Source organism: Charadrius vociferus, unplaced genomic scaffold, assembly GCF_000708025.1.
Source record: "Charadrius vociferus isolate BGI_N301 unplaced genomic scaffold, ASM70802v2 scaffold494, whole genome shotgun sequence".
Classification (NCBI taxonomy): Eukaryota; Metazoa; Chordata; class Aves; order Charadriiformes; family Charadriidae; genus Charadrius; species Charadrius vociferus.
In genome coordinates, this window is record NW_009648157.1 from 865,542 (window position 1) to 888,461 (window position 22,920).

The following is a 22,920-nucleotide window of genomic DNA, read 5'->3' on the forward strand; positions in this document are numbered from 1 at the left end:
CACCATATTACCAAGTTTATAGTTTGGCTGCTTATTTTGATTGGATCCCAGCTATGTAGCATTAGAGAGCAGATGTTCCTGGTGTAATCTGATAGTAATTTTTACTCTATTTTCTAATTTCTAGTCAAGGATAGATGATTTGATGAGACCAAGGCCTCTGTCAAACCTCCACCCTTACTCTACCTCAAGCTGATCCCTTGACCTCAAAGAAAGAACAAACAGTTCTGCAGTAAAATTGTTTCGTTGTGTGCTGTACCTTAGTTGTGTTTAGAGAAGTACAGATCACCAATAAGATCATTTTGAACAGTCTTTTTTATCCTTGCTAAACTTCGTCTATGGTTGGAAAATAATTTTATAGCAAGTTTAAGCACACATATTTTAAGAGAAAATTGGAACAGAGGCTTGTTGGCAGTAGAAAATTATGGAATGCTGAAAATGTTGGTAATGAGAATTGAGATGTAGAGGGTAATAAATGAGGAAGTGGAGCTCTGAAGGAAAAGGTACCAATATCAAACTTGGTTGCAGCATATGGTAATTTAAGAATTTGTCATGACAAAAGGTTTTTGCATATATCGGTAGACGTGCAATTGGAATTAGATACTGATTTATCCCTGTGATACAATTAATTAATGCTTGTTGCTTCTATTTTATGTTGTTGTTTGCTTCTTAACTGCCCCAGATTGTGATAGATATTTAAAAATGTTTTCTGCATAGGCCTTTTTAATTCTATAAACCTCTAACCATTTTGTGCAATCTATTGGTTAAACATCAACACAGGCACATGGACCAGATGGCATTGTATCTCTCAGGCTAACAGCAAGGAAGTCAAGGGACTTGTTCATATTAATCTTTTGTGACTGCTTTATTTGTTCATGATTTTAATTATTCTGCAGAAGTTGTAAGTTGTGTTTTTAACAGTACTTTTAAAGAATTTGTGAATAAATGTATTGTGAATAGACATTAGTTTCACTGTCTGTATCAATACTTTTATCATAGATTATGATGATAACCCTAACTTCTTCCCAAAATGTTAGATGATGTACCGAGAAAGTACTATAGGCAGTTTTGTTATGTCTGTGTATAATTGTGTCGTTTCCTTCTGGTTTTGCAGGGCACAATGACTACATGTGTCCTGCCACTAACCAGTGCACCATCGACAAGAACAGAAGAAAGAGTTGCCAAGCTTGCCGACTAAGGAAGTGCTATGAAGTGGGAATGATGAAAGGTGGTACGTACACAGCAATCAACAAATCCCCAGCATTGGTGTCTGCCATCCTGTCTTCTAGCTTCATTAGACAGCTGATATGATTCCTAAAGGAGGAAGCAACTAATTCTATTGAGCTGACGTGTATTAAATCAAAGAGTGACTAAATAAAAATTTAAAAACTCACAAGTACCATGTTATTATTCTTGGAAAATTTGCATCAAAATTAATAGGAACATTGACTTCAACAGAGTTAGGATTCTTTTGTTAATATTTTTAATTCATTGTTTATTTGGCCTCTTGTGATAGACTCCTGATAATGATGAATGAAACTTAAACCCAAGATTTTGTAGCATTTTGCTGTTGAGTGTATAAAACACTGGTAGTCTCAGATCAGTCCATTTTCATTAAAACAAACTTCTGAATGTGTAATACTTGTTCTGTGAATTCTGGAAGGGAATGTAAATTCCTCTATTCCAGTCCTGTACACATATGTTGTATGTGAATTAATTTCACCCAACAATATTAAAGGCTCACTCATTATACAAAACCAGAGAAAAATGCCACTTTCTTGGAACATACCAATGTAATAATGACTTCAGAGAAGAAGAATCAGACACAGAATCGTTAGGTTGAAGTGGAATACCACTAAATTACTTTATTTATATACACAGTGTTTAACTTTTGGAGACAAAACTAGAAATATATGACAGTACTGAACAGTTGCTACAGTGTGTTCTTAGATGGAAGAGTTCTTTTGTAACAGTTTTGGATTGATAATGATACCTGCCTTTCTCCTCTACGTTACAGTACCTTATGTTTGTAAAAAGCATAGAGAAGTTAGCTATTTTTAATACTTTTGAAAAAGCCATGGTCCTAAGAATTAAGAGTATTTAAGAACAAGAAATCATAACGTTTCATAGTTGCCCTAAAGCAGAAGAAGAACTTGTTGTAGCCTACTAAAAAATTCAGAATGCTTTTATTAACGAAGAGCAATCACTGGCTTTATTGAAACCTGTATCTGTAGGAAAATTCAGCAAATTAGAAAGTGTTCAGAAGAGAAAGGATTAGAACCCATGTCTTATATGTGAAAGGAACTAATTGTTAAATTACAGATCAGATCTCCCTTTCTCTGGCACATCTAATGTTTCCTATTCCATAAAAAATCTGAGGCAAGAGAGAGGAGTAGCTCGTCATGTTTATCCTTCCCGTAACAAAGGATCATTTCTAAGTCCATTCTGCACGGTCAAGGTAGGCCAAGCCTGGGAATCTTGGGAGAAAGAGGAAAGGGGAAAGAGTAAAGAAAACTAGTCAATTGTTGCTGTACTTCGAGATTGAATCTGCATTTTTCTCAACTCGAGGATTAGGCAAGAGCTGAGACTGATTTTGTTAATCTCAGTTTTGGAATACAAGTAGGACAAGTGTCAAACTCGTTTTAGTTCTAACACTTAAGAGAGTAGCAGGTTTTTTTGTAAGATTTAGTTTATGGATCCAGATTTTTTGTTTCTGTCTTAACATCCTGGTGTATCCAGCTAGAACTCCTTAAAGTAAAATGTATATAATTGGTATCACAGCTATGGTCCAGAGAAGTTAAAGTTTCAGATAGGGCAAACTCAAATCAGAAAATCCCCATACGTAAATTTGCCATGCAGCTTTAGCTTTAACCCGTGTACATACGCCAGATCATAGTTAAGATAGATCATTATGTTTTATGTTGATGACATTATGTCTTTTATTTGGCACATTTCCATCCATTTATACTCATATGTATTTAATGAATGATCCACTGTACCATTTTGATGCTTTTCGGATCTTTTCTCTAAGATATGTGTTGTAATAGGTTTTTAACTCTTCTATTCAGAATTGTTTCAAGCACATAAAAATTGCACTGAATTCTCAACTAGTATTCTGTAGATTTAAGAAGTCCAAAAAAAGACTGCAATTTTGTCCAAATTGTCTCTCTAATACAGATGTGCTAGATTTTTTATTTCATACAGTGGCCCTCACTTGAGTAAAGTCCTGTGAATTTCACCCTTTCCTTTTACAAAGCTGTAAGATTTATATAGTCACTACAGCAACTGGCAGCTCAAAAATAGTCGATATTGTGAGTTTTGTTTTTGTTTTTTTAAACTAAGTTCACGATTTACAAGCAAGCATATCAGGTGTATAAATTCTGCCTGCTCCTAAAGGACCAGTAATAATGCACTGAAGTCCATCACCGATTCATGGACAAAAGTTTAAGAACATTTTTTTATGAAGTCTGGGAAAAATGTCTCAAGATCCCTCAGTTGCAGGTTATAAATCTGGCATGCCTGCACATGAAGTATTCAAAAAAGGTAAAGTTAAAGTAGGATGAAGTAAAGCATTCAAGGTTCTGCTGGAGTCATTACTGATCCCCTATTGTCCACATAGCTGTGGGAGAAAGAAATCCTTTTCTTTAGGTAGTACTTGATAATTGTCACGTTTCTCTCAGATGAACATAAAGGTTGATAAAGTGAATATTCATGGGATGCCATCCGGTTAACTTTTAAAGTGTTAACTTTCTAAATTTTAAATATTTTGGTGGGGTTTTTTTTGTTTTCTCTGAGGAGATCTTTTAAGCTTTTCTGTTTTAATAGGTCTTTTTTATAGCACTTTTCTTCAACATGCTTGAATCACGTAGTCCTGTGGTTAACTCAAGGTCCACATTTTTCTCTAATAATTCATAGTTCTCTTGATTGAATATTTTAATTTAAATAATCTCCTTTTGTTCATATTGAGGGATTTGCCTTGTTTAAAGGCATTAATTCTATCATATATTTGAAAAATATTCAGTTGTGTCACATCTCACTTCTATATCTGTCTCTGCAATTTGCTTATGATGATATACCTTTCAGACATAGTGGAAAACAGCTGTAATCTTTCTTTTCTCCAAAGGTAATCTCAGTTTTCCTTCAGCACTGAATTAGCTGAGTTTTCTTAATAAACTGTCAAAGATGCTAACTTGTGACTTTTATCTGTCTCTTAACTTCTGAGCCATAGCTGTTATTAATCACTGAGTTTCAGTAAATATGGAGGAAGCTAGATAAAATCTTGACTAAATGTCTGGTTAATTTTAAACATAGGTTATAAGCTATGGTTGCTGAGGTTTTTCTCATAGAAGGTCACTTAATGAAGCATAAAAAAGTTCATATATATTATTTTTAATAGAGTGGACAACTGAAATATGTTTTTGGGACTTCATTCAGAAAAAATGCAGGCTTCAAGTGGCTCTTGAGCTATGCTGTAGGAAAATTTCTTTATAAGTTTCTGTGGAAATTTAATCATTTTTTTCATCCTGCTGTTCTTTCATCTTTTAAGAACTTCTTTCAGTACTGAAGAGTTATTTTCTTTCTCTCCTCTTATGTTTGCAAGTGTTTCCTTCTGCATCTGTTACTGTGCTGTTTCGAGAGACAATTAGACTGCCCGAATCTCTGCTGATGTCATCAGCATCTAAAGCAGATTGTCACAAATTCTTCACTCTCTCTTTCTGAATAAGCCCCAAAGACCTTATTATATTATATTTTATTATTAAATTATATATTATTGTTTAGTCTGTATGCACTTGTTTGTACGAGTGGATAAAGCACTCACATGGAATAAGCTCCTTGTCATGTCCCTCTTTCTTCTGGTTGAGTAGCAGAGGAGAGTAGCCTTGGTTTTGTTTATGATCCACTGATGCTTTCTTGAAGATTGTTTCTGTTCTGGTTTAGAGAAGTATATTCCAACTTAGTATTTCAAGTGATGGGGTGTCCCAGCTTCCAAATGGAGTTTTTACTGCAGTCGCAATCCTGAATGTCCAACCATATGTATGGTTCAGGTGATCTCTGCTCCAATACAGATCTAGTTTTCCATTTCTTCATTGCTTTAATGGCTTTCTGATGACTTGGCTCTGAGGACCTCATTCTCTGAAATTACAAGTACCTTATTTTTATTGTTATTTATTAATTAAGTATTTTTATAGTGTGATAAATGAATGGGGATTTCTAGTTTTTAGCATGCTACATTCTTCCCCTCCTTTCACATGTGACAAGGCAGATTTAACACCAAGTGCTCTGTGGGATCAGAGCAACAGAATGGTAGTGGAATCAGTGGCTATCACAAAAATTTTCAGTAACATTAAATGCTAGATCCTTAAGGAAAAATCCGTTATTTGCCTGTTAGTCCGTTTTAAGCCACCCTGAGACCTATATAATTCTGTCAATTGTTGATGGCTTCCCCACCTCAAGTCATACGAAATGGAGTAATCAAGGGCTTGAGTGCTCGTGTTCTAGATCCAGATGGTCACGATGTATACGACCAGGGGTATTTACTACTTTGAGCAGTCGGAAATTTCATGTTGTAGGGAGAAGATTCTGAGTGTTGTTTCTTGTGATAATGAAATTATAGCATTACAGCTCATTTGAAACCTACATCTTTTGGTGTTGCCCTCACAAAGTATCTGAGAATGTTTCAGAGATTACTGTGGTATAGCCCAGGGAATAGAAGCCTGTGTTTGCCATAACGGTATGCTATAACCATGTGCCAGGTGCCTGTAGAAATGTTCATTAACTTCCAGAGGTTGGAGTCTAGACACTGGGGACTTCGAGTTTTTCTCTTACATTCTCTTGAAGTAGTTACCAACCTGTAACCACACGGGAATTCAGTCTGGTTCAGTGTGACAATGTTACTGAAGTTTAAGACAAATTTTTACAGGGAAAAGAAAAAAAACTTTTTGCAAATTTGCCATCCTTTCAGAGAAGAACCTTGCTGACTTCTGTCTTTAAATGGAAAGAGCTTCCTTGCTAAACGCTATATTTGTTCATGCTAAAAGACTAGGGAGTTATTAAAATCATTCTCAAAAGCAGAGGAAAATTGGTGTCTGATGCAACCACTGGAGGGGCTCTAGACTTTCTATTTTCCCATGTAATTATCTTTTAATGAAATATTATATTAAAAATAGAGATCAGTGAATGAAGGAAAATAGATTAACAATGTGAAACTATTTTGGTTTGTCTGAGGAGAACCTTCATGATATTTATCAGACACACTGTTCTGTACCCAGCCAAATAACTGTGTAGGTTGGGCCTGATGAATGTATGAGGAAATGTACATTTTAAAGATGTAGTTGATGGGCTGAAAGCATGTACTTGAGCAGCACTTGAAGCAAAGTTTTGTGAGTTTCCTGGAAAAGAAGATGGAATCGGAACCAGACTTTTTAGTGAAATGTTTCTTTTTCCCATTTGTATACATGCAAAGTGGATTGTTGACATTGAATTGTCCCAAAATACAACATTCCACTGTTCTGCCCCCAAAATAAGAAAGAGACACCATAGTTGGGAACGCTTTTGCCAAAAATACTTTATATTCCACTTCGCAGAATGATCTGGGCTAGGAGACCTCCAGGAGGTCTCCTGTCGGGCCACCTGCTCAAAGCTCCACCTCTGTCTGTCACCTCTTCGTACTGAAGGTACTTCAGGGTGGCACTGCATTCACTGGTTTTGAGTAAGCCTATGCAGGTCAGAATAGCTGATGTCTTCTCCTTTCTGAGCTGGAGAAATTCCTAGAGTACTAGAGCTTCTGGGTCTTTACTTTACTTTTACAGTTCAATTCTAGTACTATCAGTCCTGATATATCAGGCCAAGTAGCTTCAATACCCTAATTAATTTATCTAACTCCTAAAATGTAGGAGTGACAATTTCTTACTGTCTTTGAGAATTATACTAATGGACTCATACTCCTAAACCTACTTGGCTTTTCCAAATCATGGTTGATGTATGGTTCCTGTGAAAGTTTTATTGTGACCCCTGAAATGTGTACGGCTTCACTGTAAATATTGCCTAAAATAGAGCTGTTGCCATACTTACTGTAGCCAAAACTTAGTATGATTTGTGCGGGAGTGTCAGCACCGACAGGGATTCAGTTAAATGATGGATTAATTGAACTTCTCTTGCTTCTCTTGTACATGTCCTCTAATGCTCTTTAAAACATGTGCTATGAATGCCAAAGATTGAATGCCAAAATACAGATTAGGATGAGTCATGTCTTGCACCTTCATCTTTAATTAGTAGATCATTGATTCTCAAACTGTGAGTTATGAATAGTCATTAGAGACCCCAAATGACATTTGCCTGCTTGTTCACAGCATTTTTTTGTCACTACATCTTTAAAAACTTACCATGGAAGACCAGTTTTATGATCTGCATTGTAGCTAATAGGAATATGGCGCACTGAGACATCTAAGATGACTTGAGCGCTGAGAAAACTGGTGGCAGACCCAGGAGTTGAACCAGAATATCTGAATGCAAGCCCTGGGCCCCACATCCCTCCGCTGTGGCTTCTCTCTCTCTTTTGCAGTAGAAGGTAGTCCTGATTATAGAGGAGAAACAAGCCCCAGTTTGGAAAACGATGAGAAACATTTTTGGAAAAAAACCCAACCAAAACACAAAACCATCCACATAAACAGACACACAGCATTCATCAACCACTCATGAGTAGAAAAAATTGCGACAGCCAGGTGCACAGACCAAACTCAAATCTGTTATTTATTGACACTACTGAGTGTCTAGATATCCTGCTCAGAAGCCAGGCTATTAAGCACTGTCACTTGAGGCAGGCCTGTTCAAGATGAGACATTAAATTCTGATTAATTTTTTAGAAGATTTCAGACAATGTTTCTCATTTAAAGTAATTGTCAACCCACCTGGGTTTTCAGCACAATTTACATTTATATTTGATTTTCTAAAAGAGAAATGGGTACGAAATAAAGGAGCTGATTGCCTGAATCATATTCAAAAGAAGTAATTTATTAAGCTTATAAAATTTGAATTTGGAAAGAGGTGTTACTTTCATGTGACCAAATAATGTATTTATGTAGACAGAAGCAACCAGAAAAGCTCTCAAAATCACCTTGGAAGGGCCATCATGCTGAGATACATCACAATATTAGGACCTACATTTCACTCATAGCTTCAGCAATCTCCATCTCTTATAAATCTAATAAGAATGTAATTATATTCCTGACCTCTGCTTCTGTAGAGCATGTTTCAAAGGAAGCTGTAGGATTTTATTTTCTTTCCAATGAAGCATTAAAAAACTATTGAATTCAGTGGAGGTGTGCTTAATGAGGTCTATCTGCAAAGAAAAATTACTGTAAGAGGTCATTAGGAGACAGCTACCTTGCTTGGATCTGCCATTTAGACTCTAAAGCCAGTTAGGCTTAGATGACACTCAGGTTTGTGCCCATAAGGAAACCGTCGGCTTGTTCACACTGTTTTCCTTTTGCAATCACTTGCTTTCACCAGCGGCAGCAGTGGCACCAAAGAGAGTCTGGACTGAATCCCAGAGCTCTTCTCCAGCAGTTTAGTAAATCCCTCCTGTAATAGGACATTTGAGAGAGGTTTTTGGATTTCTACTCTCTTCAACTCTCGTTTCAGTTTCAGAAAGGCTCCCCCACCGCCCATATAAAGAGTTTCTGGCATAGAAAAATCTGGTTTCTTCCTTTGTGAACACTGGTGTAGAGGATTCGTGTGACTTCTCTGCCACAGCCTGTTCTCTGCATGCTCCTTTAATACTTAGATCATCAATTGGGCTATAGACTCTCTGGCTTTCTGAAGGATGCCTTCTTATTTATAATCTCTTTTACATACCACATGCGCTTAGTCTTTTTATTTATTTATTTATTTTATTCTCAGGCAGGGTTTATTTTACAAAACACCAGATATTTCTTCTCTCTGGCAATTTTCAACATGATGATGAGGCAGGTAAGTCTTGAAGAGCAACAAAATTGTTTAGAATAGAAGGTGTTTCCAAGCACTTTTGAAATACTCCTTTGACAAACTGACAAAATTATAGACTGGTAATGCTGCAAGGCTGTGCCTATGTACAGAAGTGTCAAATGTCTCTTATCATCCAGGGTCTGCTGATGAGGAGCAGAACTGTGGACAGAGTCTCAGGTTCAAATGTTGTCCCAGACTGGGAGGTTAGCTGGTAAACCATTTACCGATTGCTCTTTCCAAAACCAACCATAGATCCATCTTTTTATGGTTGTCTTAGAAAAAACCCAAAAGTAATTCCTTTTCCTTCCTGCCATGATTTTTTTTTCCCTAAGTGTGGCTACAAACTGTTGATTGCTACAGGGGCTTTCAGCATGGTTCCCACACCATCCTCACACTCTGATTTTTTTCCTCCAATTTATTTATGAGCCAAATGTCTTAATTTTGCAATCCTGTTTAGCCTAGGTGTTGCAGTCTTTTCCTGTGCATAAGGCTGACCTTTCCCATAGCATTTCCATCAGTCTGTTCTGAACCTGTTCTTCTTAGGAGCCACGGCAGCTGTGTTGCTGAAACGTAAAGGAAACAGTAAAAGGAAAAGTCTGCACTGCTAGGAAGCTGCAAATACAGAAGAAAATCTTCAAAGCTAAAACCTCATTTCTGAGCAAACAGTTTTTAAGTAGGAGCTTTTTGCCTGAGTTAAAAGTTACTTATTTTGCAAAATAGTTCCAGTAAGACATGAAGCAATGCTGATATAAATGGGATGCTATTCCTTATATGCTTGCTGCCTAGAAACTGAGCTCTGGTTCTCCAGTTCTGGCACTTAGCTTGCCTTTATATTTTGACTCATCAGGTTTCCAAATCTACTTTGTTTCCACTAGTTTAAATGCTTGAAGTGCCATCTGAATGTCTGTCAAGTATAAAGTGAAGATTGATTTGTAGAGCACTGGCTATTGCAAGGATTGTGCAGAATGCTACCCATGTACCGTTAGTGGTACAGCTCAAAGTTATGCTCAAAATGACTTTTGAGCAGTAATTGCAGCCTTGTGCCCACGGTTGGGGCAGTGACTGATGCTGTTATCACCACCTGAGTGAACTTATTGTGGGAACTGTAGGATGGCAAGGCACTGGTAGTAATGGAAAGATAGTGGAGAGTAGTGAACCATTTTCCATGTCCTTTATGGGGTTTCTAAGGAGTTAGGGGACAAAAAAAGCCAGATATTGTGATAGAGATTATTTTTGTCTATGATTTGAAATATTCTGTCTAATTAACGTTTAGTCCAACAGCATGCTGCTTCTCTGATGGCACTTTGTTAAAAAGAGGGCACAGGATTTAGCAGTTCATGTATTTGTTATTTCCCTGGACTTCCCCTCTAAACCTGATATCTTCTGCTAGTCTAAGGAAGTAGAGAATTTAAAATGCATGTGGAGTGAATATAGGTTTTCCTTGCAGCAGTAGAAAACTACTGTGCCATTACTCAAATTTTGACTATATGTAAACACTAATATTAAAACTATCTTCCTTTATTCTGTTAAAAAACCCTTCTATTGTCACTTGAATTACAATGTGGAAACCAAGACTGTATCTACAGATAACCCGTTTGTTTGCACGCATCAGTGCTAGCCCAAACTAGAAAAAGAAAACGTTTTGTGTGCCTGAAGTTTTAGATTGAAATGTTTATTAAGTAATGCACACATGCATAGCAACATGAGATGGGTAAGGCTTACCAACAGTAAATGAGGTGTTGCTTTTAATTTTCTTGCTTACTTAAGCAAAGTCTTTGTACATTGATTTTAACATTTTGGGTTTTTGAGAAGTTAAAACCATTATGAATAAAAGAGTCCTGAGATCTTCAGGTGAAGATATTAAAATGTGTTCTAATAACAGAGTATCTGAGATCTCACAGCTTTGTCACGGCTACAACCTATGAACAGTTACATTTTTCTCTACTCATGTGATGTTTATGATGATATATAATATGACAACTACAGAAACTACTAAAAGCAGAATTTTACTGTAGATCAATGAAAAATTATATGAATTTTGCTGTAGATCATAAAAAAAAAGCCCTAAATAAACTATATGCCCCTAATCTGTGTTTCTGTAATGAGAGACAAGTGACTAGTTCTTTCTGTCAAAACATTGCCCATGAAAGCAGGTAAGGATTAGAAAGTTATTCTTTTAGTAGTTTAAAACTCTGTAGTGCAGTATAAACTCAGCAAGTGCAAGGAAAGGATGCAGTTAAAATTTTTGGAGGGAAAAGACACATAGATATACTGGCTGCTATATCCAAAAGCAAATATTTCATGAAGATAGACTTATTTGTTTTAGTCATTGCTTAAAAAGAAAAGATAATACCATATCTTCCTTCTGAAACAAGAAAGATACACCAGAAAAAAAAAAGAATTAGCAATTAACCTGGATAGAGTACATCACCTCTGCAAGTGTATGAAGTGCTGAAAAATTATGCAGGCAGCAATTAGAATTACTTCCCAATCCAGTAGTTATGTCCTGGTTATTAAATGTATCCTGGAAGCACCAATGAATCCTATTCCCACATCAGTTCTGTTGTCTTCCCCTCTGCAGATCTCCATCAATTCTTTCTAGCTGTTTCATTTTTTCTTTCTGTCTTTTCTGCTTTTCCTGTGAATTCTTAGGTGCTACAGCCCTATCATCCAGGGCTAGAAACAGAACTGGCAGAGCAGTTCCTTGAAAGCTGAGTGTTCAAACAAGCAAGAGTAGCAAGAAAATTTTTTCTTCTCCGTAATTCTCCTGCAAATATCAACTCCTGAGGTTGAGTGAGAGCTCTCACCAGTCATCTTGCTTTTCCCAAAGATGGCTTTCTTTCCCTTACCTCAGGAAGCAAACCAAAACATTACTGAATTATACACATAGAAAGCATGTGCAATAACAGGTAAAATTCTTTTTTACAACATGAAATAAACTCTCCTATTTCCAAGAGATGTTATATAGCAATTTCTAGGATAAAATACTGTTTCATCCCACTGTATGGGCCTGGAATTCTGAAGTCAAATGTGCCACCATTGTTGGTTGTGCAGTGTGTGCTTCCTGCACATGTCTTGGAGAGATTGCTGTGCTTTTGCACGTTTATTGACAGAGAGTTAAAAAAAGAAATTGCCTCAGAATTGAATATGTTTTTATGGTCCAGCTACACAGTGCTAATAAGCTTCTAGCTTTCTTGAAATAAGGTGGTGATTTTAAATTGTCTTAGTTTCACGTTGCTCTAAGGTTCTCCTAAGATAAAGAGCATTGGACTAAGCCAGTTTTACTGAATGGGATATTCTGAGAAAAATACCGCAGCTGCAACATCCTTACCACTTATCACAAGACAAGAGATAGTGTTCCTGCCTGAATTCACAATTTGTGTAATTGCATTCTGCCTTCTTATGTTTTTCTATGAAATGAAATAGTTTCATCCTCTCCCAAACTAGAACAGTGTTGTCAGGTGACTTGTGTGTGTCACGCAGTGACAGCTACAATTAAATTGATGAAAAACCAATATATGCCATCACGATATAGGTTAATAAAGTCTATTAATGGCTGATTAAAGTTGCAAAGTGAAATTCTCAAATGTTAGAAAATACAGAAATTATGAGTGTGACCTATATTGAACCACTTTATGGTATGATCTTCTTAGTATCCTTCGCCCTCCAGAAAATTGCAAAATTTTGTTTCTGTTGCCATGGTTCAATGCATATCTTGATACTAGTAACTGATATTGCAGATTGTTTGCAAGGTGAGGCACAGAGATGTGATTAAAAGAGAAACTTAAAGAAAGTTTTTTAGGTTGTGGACATTGCTCAGGTGTGACATCTCACCTTTTCTGAGGTGACCCAGGAGATCGCAGCTCAAGGACAGTTTGCATTCATGAGGCTGCGCTCCGCATGTAAAGTGTCTGCAGCCTTCACAATGATTGAGGATGCAGATAGTCAAAACATGACTTGCTGAAAATCTGTATACTAAAATGCATCTAGAAGACTAGACTTCTTGTAGACCTTTGGGGAAGGTTTCACTCCAAAAATATTATGTTTTTTTTTTCCCTGCATTTGCAGGTAAACAAAATAAGGTTAAGCATACAATTTACCTGAGAGTCTTAGCCTTCAAATAAAGGTGCTATTTGTAGAATGTAACTTTATTGTAGTTTTTGGTTGCAGCTATTGGAAAGCTGTTTGGAGCTCCAGTGCAACTGAAATAGACCATGAAGAGACGGGTTAATAAACAGGCTGCAAGTAAATATGCTTTACAATGACCGGCAGATGCAGTTTCCATATTTATACCCACCTCTCTTGTGAGCAAGCAGAGTGAATGTTGTAGGTATGGGAGAAAGAGAAGATGAAGGTCTTTTGCATTTATTTTGTATCATGTTAATGAAAATAGCACAATAAGTATTCCAGATAGCAGGTGGGTGTTGCAAACAATACACAACCCAATAGCTGTTGTGTTTAGGATTTCCAGAATAGTGAACATATAGGACATAAAAATATTTCAGCTCTTTCAGTTTTATCAAATAACCATTTTTTTTTCAGTCTTAGTGCCAAGAAAAGTTTATTAGGTTTTATCAAATCTGTTCCCATTTATTGCAAACAATAAACATTCTTAACTTGACAAGTATTCCTACAAAATTTCTAATAATAAAGAAACTGAAAAATATTATACAAAGCAGTTCATAGGAAATACATCTAAGTAGAACAGAATTTGAGATTATATATATCTTTAAATCTAAAATGCATAATTCCATCATTCACACAAAGCAAAGGAATTTTGTTCTATCTGCTCTCCTCTTCTTCCTGTAAATATTCTTGAATATTTTAGATAATACTGAAGATATAAAGGTGGAGTTTTGTTCTTAGCAGCAGGTAGGAAGAAGCTGGTTGTTGGATGCTGAGATTCAATATTCACCCATTACATTCCCAAATTAGGATTATTTTTTTTTCTCACGTGTTGGAAAACACTAGCGAAGTGTTTCATTTGTTTAACATTGCCTCCACGGTCCATATGCAGTTTTATTGATGATTAGGTTCTACTGACTGGAGTATATAATTACTTAGCAGTTTTGAAACCCGCCTCCATATCTAAAAGGCTGACTGAATTTATATATGAAGCTTTATAAAATTGCCTTTGAAAATCTTGGCTGTTGTAGCTTTAAAACTCAAGTGGACATTGTTTTAGAGCTTTTGCAAGATACATAGTACTTCCATTTTTGGTAGAATATTGTTTTTCATAACATTTGGCAATTCAGGTTCCTTTATTGGCTGAACTGTAGAATCAAAATTAATGCATTCATATATTTTAAAAAACCTTACAGGATCATTGCACTTTTGGCAATGAAACTGTAGCTTGATAGAGTTGTCTTTTTTGGAATTAGTGACTGTACATCACTATTATCTCTTTTTAACAGAGATAAAATTTGATTAAGCTGAAGGAGATTTGGAGGCACTTGCATTTTTCAGAGAGATACTCACTCCTATTTGGTCCAAGAAAATGAATAATAAAATCACTATGTTGCTTGTCCATTTAGGGGTTAGGTGAAGAGTTAGTAGTAATTTCTATAAATCTCTGTTGAGTATGATGCTTACACAGATTCAAAGACCTTTCTGTCTGTGATCATAAAAGCTGCTGATGTGATGCAGAAGGAATGCATACTCTTACTGACTTTTTTTCTCAGATTCGCTCTCTACAAAACCAGTGTAAGCTTACTCTGGTTGGTTGATTCGTTGTTGTTTTTTTTTTTTTTAATCTCAAAAAAAAAGTAAAAATAAATTTGTGTGGGACATCTCCTCCAAGCTGGTTGTGTTCAACTTTGCTCAATGCACTACTTTTTTTCAAGCTGAAGCAAAGCCAGTGGGAAGCTTGCAGAGGAATTAAAAATAAAACTGTTTTTCTTATTTGGGATGTAGTCGACTTGTAAGCAGCTAAATGTGCTTACAATTGACACCTTCTCTCTGTTATGTCAAATTCATATCACATCCTTGTTTTACTTAGTAAGACAGGCCTGGAATTAAGTAAAAAGCAAAACCAAAAAACTGCTTTCTGATCTTCTAGTAATCTGTGCCATGGAGACTTAAGCCAAAGGTTCCCTGTTTGTGTTTATTAATCCTTAATGGATTCTTTCCTCCACTAAATTTGGCCTACAGTTTTCTAACATATATCAGCTTCTAATGTACTCACATGTTCAGTTTTGTTTCTGCATGGTTTGAAAAAGAACCTCTTCTTGTGTGTCCTGAACCTTGTGTGGGGAAGTTTCATTTGATGCCATCCTGTATTAGAAGAGAAGTGTGACTATTCAGACCTTATTCATCTTGCTACTCCTGATTTTTTAGTCTTGTATCTGGCTTGTGGACCAAGCAGCCATGGTCAATTTAGCTGTTTCTTGCACCAAACTTGATTCACACTTAGGATCATCTTACTTGTCTTTCTCTTATCCCTTTCTCATTTCTTTTGTATCTTTTTTTTTTCTTTTTTAATGGGAAAAACAGAACTGCACACAGTGTTCATTGTAGCGTGCCTTGTGAGTTAATAAAATCGGTGATTGATGGAAGATGCTCTGTCCTCCCTTCCTCTCCTAGTAATTTCTAGCCTTCTATTTACTTTCTAAACTAACTTATCTGATGTTTTTATGGTATTATTATAACCCCAAGATTTTGTTTCTGAATTATGTCAGTTCTGAGTCCATCTATTTAGGAGTACGTTGAATAGGACAGGCCCCAAAGATACTTTTAACTCTTGAAAAGGAAAATGCTAGATGAGCAGCTGTAGAATTTGGGATGTGAGAAAGTTGACAAGTGCTTTAATGTGTATGAATCATGTGGGTTTGCTCACATGATTATGTCTGCATGTTTCACAGAGCAATTTTAATTCAAAAACATGACATTGATAGAAAGCGTACAACAAATATATCTGTTAAGAATAGAGCATGCATGCTGTTGAGTGTTGCAACGAAGTAAGCTACCAATGAGAATAAGTCTGGGATGATATTTCGCCAAAATAAGTCTTGCATTTTTCCTTAATAGTAAGAATCTCCTCCTCCTCCCCTAAACAGAAACAGTTTAGTGGTAGGAAAAATTGGTATTGCTGAATGAAAAATGGTAGCAGCAATGCACTTGATACTTTTGGCTTATGATGAGTCTAACGAATGGGAAAATGTAGAGAGGTTAAGTAGTGGAAGTGATGAAAGATTTATTGAACTTACTTTATCTGGAAAGATTAATAGAATAGAATCAGGAGGCCTAGCAGATTTTGAACGAATTAGACTTGAAGTGCTTAACCTTCAAGCATTAATTCAGTGAAATTATCACCATATTCAGAGAAAGAGGCAAAACAGATCTAAAGGTCTTCTCTGTTCCTTTGAGATTGGGAAAGGACACCTGCTGATATGATCCAACATTTATGTGAAGGAATATTGGATGTGAGATGAAGATGCGGCTAACTAAGACTGGGTATCTAAAGATTTAAATTTTTGTGGTGTGAAAAAGCTGAGCAAAGATTGTGTTTCCCACTCCCCCACCCATCAGAAAGACCTGTATTGATTGCTTGCAAGTGCCAGCAGTTCTCAAAGCTTTTTTTTTTTTTTTAAAATTGTTCTCTTGTCTCTGTTTCTTGAATACTTCGCCTCCTCCTCTATAGATACTACTTCTTCTTTTGATTTTCAAACTGGGACTAGTGCTGCTTTTCTATATTGCATGACAACTGCAGAATAAACCCCATCATAAGCTGCCTTCTCCTCTTAGCTCAATTCCTTGTGTGCTTTCCTTATTACTTGCTTGTCCCTAGCCCCCATTTGATGATTGATTTAAGTTTTTAACTGAGACTCAAAATGCCTGTGCCTCCTCCACTCAGAGCCAGACTTAATCTTCCCTTTATGGTTGGAGTCGACGTGGGCTTTATCATTATGTTTGTCTTGTAACCTTTCCACAAAGGGAGATTTTGTTCCACTGTAAGGTCTTACGTTGTTGTTCTAATTCGTATGGCTGACTTGATAATATCCCAAGATTCAGGGTCATACAGTGCTAAACACATCGCAGAAATGTGCAGTAATGACAAAGACAGTATCTGTTGCAGTTATTAGAGCCTTTTGACAGTAGGTCTCCCACATTAGATTCTGAGGTTACAATTATCTTTTCTTACTTCTGTTTATCTACTTAGATGGCATTCTTATTGCTGTATAAGCTCGTCTTAAAATGGGAACTTTTTTGGATGAACTTTATGTAATTATGAAGACCACAGGCTCAGTAATAGGAGGATGTTTAATTAAAATAATTAGTGAACTTGAGAAAAACTTCCGTGGATAGTTTTTGAGAGCTACTTCTCTGATCCATCTGGCCCACCCTGATCATTAAGTTATCTTTGATCATTTATAGAATAGCTGTCTTCTAGGGGTTGGGACATACTTTGAGGTTGGAGCTGTAAAGAAATATTTATTCCCAGTTACTGACTTACTTCTGTGGGGCTAAGGCAGCTATACAGTGTCACCAGTCTGTAGTCCTGCATAAGCCCAACTGATCTGAATTTTAGGAAGGAGTGCACTATTGCTGACACTATACTTTTTAAAATAGTTTTATCTCCAACTACTCATGGAAGGTTCCATATATAGGAAGAAGTCTTCAGAAAATAAACCAGGATTTAATGCTACCTGGCTCTGACAACAGCAGCTGCTGATTGGCTAAAGCCATGTGTGTGTGATACATATGTTCAAAGAAATGAGTTCATTATATTCTTGTGTGTCTTTAGGAATCCGGAAAGACCGCAGAGGTGGGCGAATGATGAAACAAAAACGTCAGCGAGAGGAGCAGGATTCCAGGAACGGGGAGGCTTCTTCTACGGAGCTGCGAGCTCCCACCCTTTGGACAAGTCCACTGGTGGTTAAACATAACAAGAAGAACAGTCCAGCCCTGTCCCTGACAGCAGAACAGATGGTCAGTGCCTTGCTGGAAGCTGAGCCACCCATAGTTTATTCTGAATATGACCCAAATAGACCATTCAACGAAGCCTCTATGATGACCCTGTTGACCAACCTTGCAGACAGAGAATTAGTGCATATGATCAACTGGGCAAAGAGAGTTCCAGGTAAGGAAAAAAAAGCCCCAGTGGACTATAAAGGCCTCTATATGACAAAACAACAGAAAAGAGACATACTGGTTTTCACACTATGTATTCCAGCTTCATGCAAACTGTTCACCCAAGTATAAATACGTACATAATCAAAAATTTTATGTTATACTGGTTGATAAAAAATTATAGTGCAATGTAAGTGACTTTTGAAGAATGATTTATTCAAGAAAAGATATTTCCCCACACTGTAGAATGTTGGACATTTTTTTGATTGCAAATCATTTTTTCAGATAAAAGAGCAAAATTAAAAGTAAAATCAGATTGCTAAAAGCCAAATCGAATCAATTTGATCTAATTAAATTAATTATTTAGATCCCTTTTGAAACAAGGGTTACTCTGACGTCTGTAAGGTAAACCATAAATTCAGCATCCCTACTGAGCTCATAAGAATTTGTATTATTTATTTAATTGCCAGTTTATCTTTTTGACCATAAATTACAGATCTTCCATGAGTTTGGGGTCTGAAAAACAGAGCCAGAATAGTAATTTTTGTATGATTTTTTTTTTTTTTTCTACTGGAACTAGATGGTTTTGTCTTTATCATTTTGGTGCATCATGGTTGCTGAGCTATGACCCATCTTTTCTGGAAAGGAATTACAGAATTGTGGGAAGTATGTAACATTTTTGGTTGAATGTATGTTAGACATTCATTCATGCCGTTTAATTAATATATACCAATGAAATGAGAGACTAGTTTTGTAATTAAAGTTCATAATCTTTTAAAATTTCAGTCTACAAGACTACTCTGCGTAAACTGACATTTAAATGTTTATTAGAAATTTATTGCTCATGCTGTACTTTTAGCTTTGTAAAAATACCGGCATACACGGTAATTTATAATTCACTGGGATTCACTGATCTCTTAAATTTTTTCTGTAGCCATTTATTTCATTAAAATTTTGTAGCTGTTTTATGAAGGGATGTTAGAGAACACTACCATAGCTGTGACTCACATTGTGCCCTACCTCAACAGCCTTACACCCAGGTTATGCCATTTTTCTGTTTTCCTTCATTTAAGCTTGGCAAGTCTCTTCCTGGTAAATCAATAACCCATAAAATCTGAGTCTTTTCCAGTCCTCATGGGTTCCCTTTTTACCACTTTTCACATGTCACTTTGTGGGCTCCAGCTATGATCAATGAGAACCTGTGTGTGTTTCATTTCTCATCGTATCTTATAAGAAATCACCTGAGAACTTTATTCTTGACAAAGTCACAGTGGTTAAGACCTGATCCACAGTCTGTTCAAGTCAAGGGCGGTTAAATTAGGTATGCTTTGGATCATGCCTTTACAAAATACTTCTGAAAAATGAACATATGTCCATAGTGTTAAAGATACTCACTATAAAAACAGCTAAATTCAAATGACTTTTCTACTGATTTTAGAGATACGATTAGTCTAAGTCTGTTAAAATCCATTAATTTACATTCAACATGAATATACCACATTCTAAATTCATTATGTTGTCCAACTGGAAACATTTGTCTTCTATGGCATTTGATTTTGATAGTTAACATAACTAATGAAAATGTGTTTAGATACAAAGCAACACTATAAGGGAACTCAGACATGTTTTTTATTCAGGAATCTCTCTAAAACATGTCACAAGATGATTACATCTGGTGAAGATCAAAAAACTGCCCAGTTTACCAAATATACCTTTTATTTCCTAAGCAAGCTTCTGAAATTGGAAAATCAAATGTACAAGGTTATCAACTACTTGTTGTATATCTGATGTATTTTACATTTGAATAAATGTGCCTGTTAATTGTCAAAATAGCTCCTAAGGAAAAACTAAGCCAAATGACTCTATGTAGATGCATTAATAAGCACTCTAACAAGTGATGTTTGGTATAAAACTGGTGAACTTTGGTTAAAAAAAACAAAATCCTTTCCCAGTCATAGTTAGATCTATTAGGCACTGTACAAACAATCATACCAAAGGAAACTCCTAAAGCAGGAGAGGTAGGATATGAATAGTTTGGGGATTCTGAAAGTGCTGGACATCTACTTGGTTCTTGGTGTTGTGGCTTGGAGGACAGTATGCATGACAAAAAGCAGAAATTAAGGCATTTTAGAAAGTTGATTTAAAAGAATTCAGACCCAATTGTTTACCTACCTCTAAAATTGTGTCCTCTGAGAGCAGGAATTTTGGAGCTAGGTGCTTAAATCTTTTTTTTTTTTTTTTTAATCTCTCGCTTGGTCCCTAGAAAAGGTCGAGTGTTCTTAGTTGCTGATACTAAATGTTAGAAGTACTGATCAGCTTTCACAGACATGGCCTCTGCTTGGACTGTTTGCCAGTTTCTTTTTGCTGGAATGTACTGGCCATGGACATTAAGAGAAATGTGTCTGGCAATATAAGTCATATTTTCATGTCCACAATATGTTGCCTTTGAATACTCCATTATTACTAGGAATCATGCAATACTGCTTAATTAGAGAGGATTTTTGTGTACTTCATGCACAAACGGAGGAACTGAATAACTTTTTTCTGTTAGGCGAAGTATTTTGTGCAACAGCATTCTGGGATTCCACTCAGTTACTTTCTCAGCTAATTTAGTAAGGTTTCAAGCTTTGGAATCAAGGGTAAAAACATCTTTTTCTAAAAAGCGAATGTGCTTTTTACCAGTAGAAGAAAGCAGTCGCAGGAAACAGCCTCTCCTGCACACACCTCTCAAACCTTGGAAGCATTGCACCAGTTCATTTAGCTAAATGCAGGCACTTAGCTGATGGAAAGCGAGGAGCAAAGTCAATACGAGCTGCTGGGTTGAAAGCATATTTCTTGAGGAAGGAAGAAATTGGCATTAACAGAGCAGAAATGCAATGAAGATACAGCTTACAAATAAGTGTAAGGACTTTCAGGGACATGTTTGGAGTTTATTTTGCTGTGTAGGCTTTAAAGAAGAGGGAGCATGTCAAAGCAACTAGTAAAGACGTTGTTCTGGTCAGCCAGTCTTTCTGATGATGTGCGTAGGTGGGCATGGAAGAATAAACAGCTAATTAGAAGAGATACTGGACAGAAGTGAATCTATTCTGCAAAACGATGTAATGAAAATTCATTTATGATGGATTGTGTAGTATAATGTAGGCAGAGATCTGTTATAAAGACACGCAGAGGACAATCTCCAAAATGAGGTATCTTTGCAGACATGCCCTGAGGGGAAGGTTAGAACTGGTCTAAATCTGCATTGCAACTTGCTCAGCAGTAGTTCAAACTTGCTTAAATTGACTCTGTCATCTTGGTGGTGGTAAAAACTGCTGGGGAAAAGAGAACTTGTGGCAGCTTCTTGTGCATAACCTTAAAAAATGATCTTCAATATTTAAGTATAACATGATTGTTAACTGAGGTCATAACAAAGTTCTCCCATGACAATGCAATTCATAATATGCCAAGTGCATAAAAGCTTGTTTTAATTTTCCTTAGAAACCTTGGCCACTGATACAAGTGGGTTTGCCAGGTTACATTAACAAAAATCTTGTACAGTGTCCTATGACATATACAAAAAATTCAGGAGGCCCTACGGGACTTGCTCGTTATGTGGCCTAATGGGGATTTTGGCTTAAGTCCTCCCAGATGGCCTCTGTAAGGCACCGATTACCCCAACCAGGTGGAATAGGGAGCAGCTGCGCATAAGGCGGGTGCAAACAGATCGTGGTGGGCTGGACTTTACACACACATGTAAATTGAACCATTTACCATTTAATTGGGACAAATGATTAAAAAACACATGTAGGCAAGGTACCAGCGTAGATGAATAAAAGTTCTACTCATTTCTGAATCACGTATTCCTGAAAGATGGCTTTCTATTTTCTTCTTGGTTTACGTAACATTTTGGGGATGCAGTACCACCTTCAGTCTCACAGAATGAGTTTTTTTTAGTTTAGTGAATTTTCATCATGGTCTTTGATGCAATAAACAAAACAATTACTTTGCTGTTCTACAGAAATGCTGATATGTCACAGGAATTAACTTACTGTATTTTATTATTCACTTACTGTGTGTATCATGTGATATCTATATTTGGAGTACTATATTCTCTAAAGCAAGCTGGTATTTTCAATGTAATCATCAATATTTTTTTTGTGCAGAAGCTCTTGAGATGGTAAGAGACATTATGAGCTTATACAGTGAGCTCATGGTAAAGCGTGTAGCTTTAAGGAAATGTTGTTGCAAGGGTGAAATCTTTGGCACTGCTGCTACAGTCTTGTATAACTATTTACTACAAGTACAGTAGCTGTACAACTTAATAGCCCTAAAATGGTACGCTGGGCATACAAGCTTTGAAGTTTTGAGATGATTCACGGTGCTGTACTTATTTTATGGCTTCGTGAACCGAGGAGATAAACATTTTGGCACTGATTTTTTTTTATTTCAAAGCCACAGAAGTTGGTATTTTCTTAAGATATTGTTTTCCTATTTGACCTTCTAAACTGCTCTGTTTGTTAAATTAGGAACAGTGTGTAAAGAGGCCAACAATAGCCACAATTTTACACTGCACTTCAGTGACACCAAACCTTGTAAAAAAAAAGTCAGCTTGCAGTGGAAGGAAAGAAGTCTTTTTACAAGAGTGGTGTGTGTTAATAACCCTTTAGGTGCAGGACAGTTTACAGAGCTTCAAAGTGTGGTGATCCTCCTGGCGATAATTTACACTTAGCTTAAAAAAAGGAATGGCTGTCAGTCCCTGTAATAAATTTTAATAAACCTTCCAACATATCTGCTTCATAATCTCTTCTCCGTTGACTAATGGACTTGTGAAGATTTGTAAAATCTTCACAAAAAATGTTAAAAAACACCCCTCTGCTTATCTTTTTGATCTGT

At 36.4% G+C, this 22,920-nt stretch overlaps 1 protein-coding gene across 1 annotated transcript in view; it reads left to right on the forward strand.

The window, feature by feature from the left end:
- ESR1 (estrogen receptor 1) overlaps positions 1 to 22,920 on the forward strand; it is a 116,325-nt gene that overhangs the window by 44,635 nt on the left and 48,770 nt on the right. The window contains exons 3-4 of the mRNA XM_009884049.1: positions 1,112 to 1,228; positions 17,723 to 18,058. Coding sequence (XP_009882351.1) covers positions 1,112 to 1,228; positions 17,723 to 18,058 — 453 coding nt within the window. The remainder of the gene's footprint in view (positions 1 to 1,111; positions 1,229 to 17,722; positions 18,059 to 22,920) is intronic.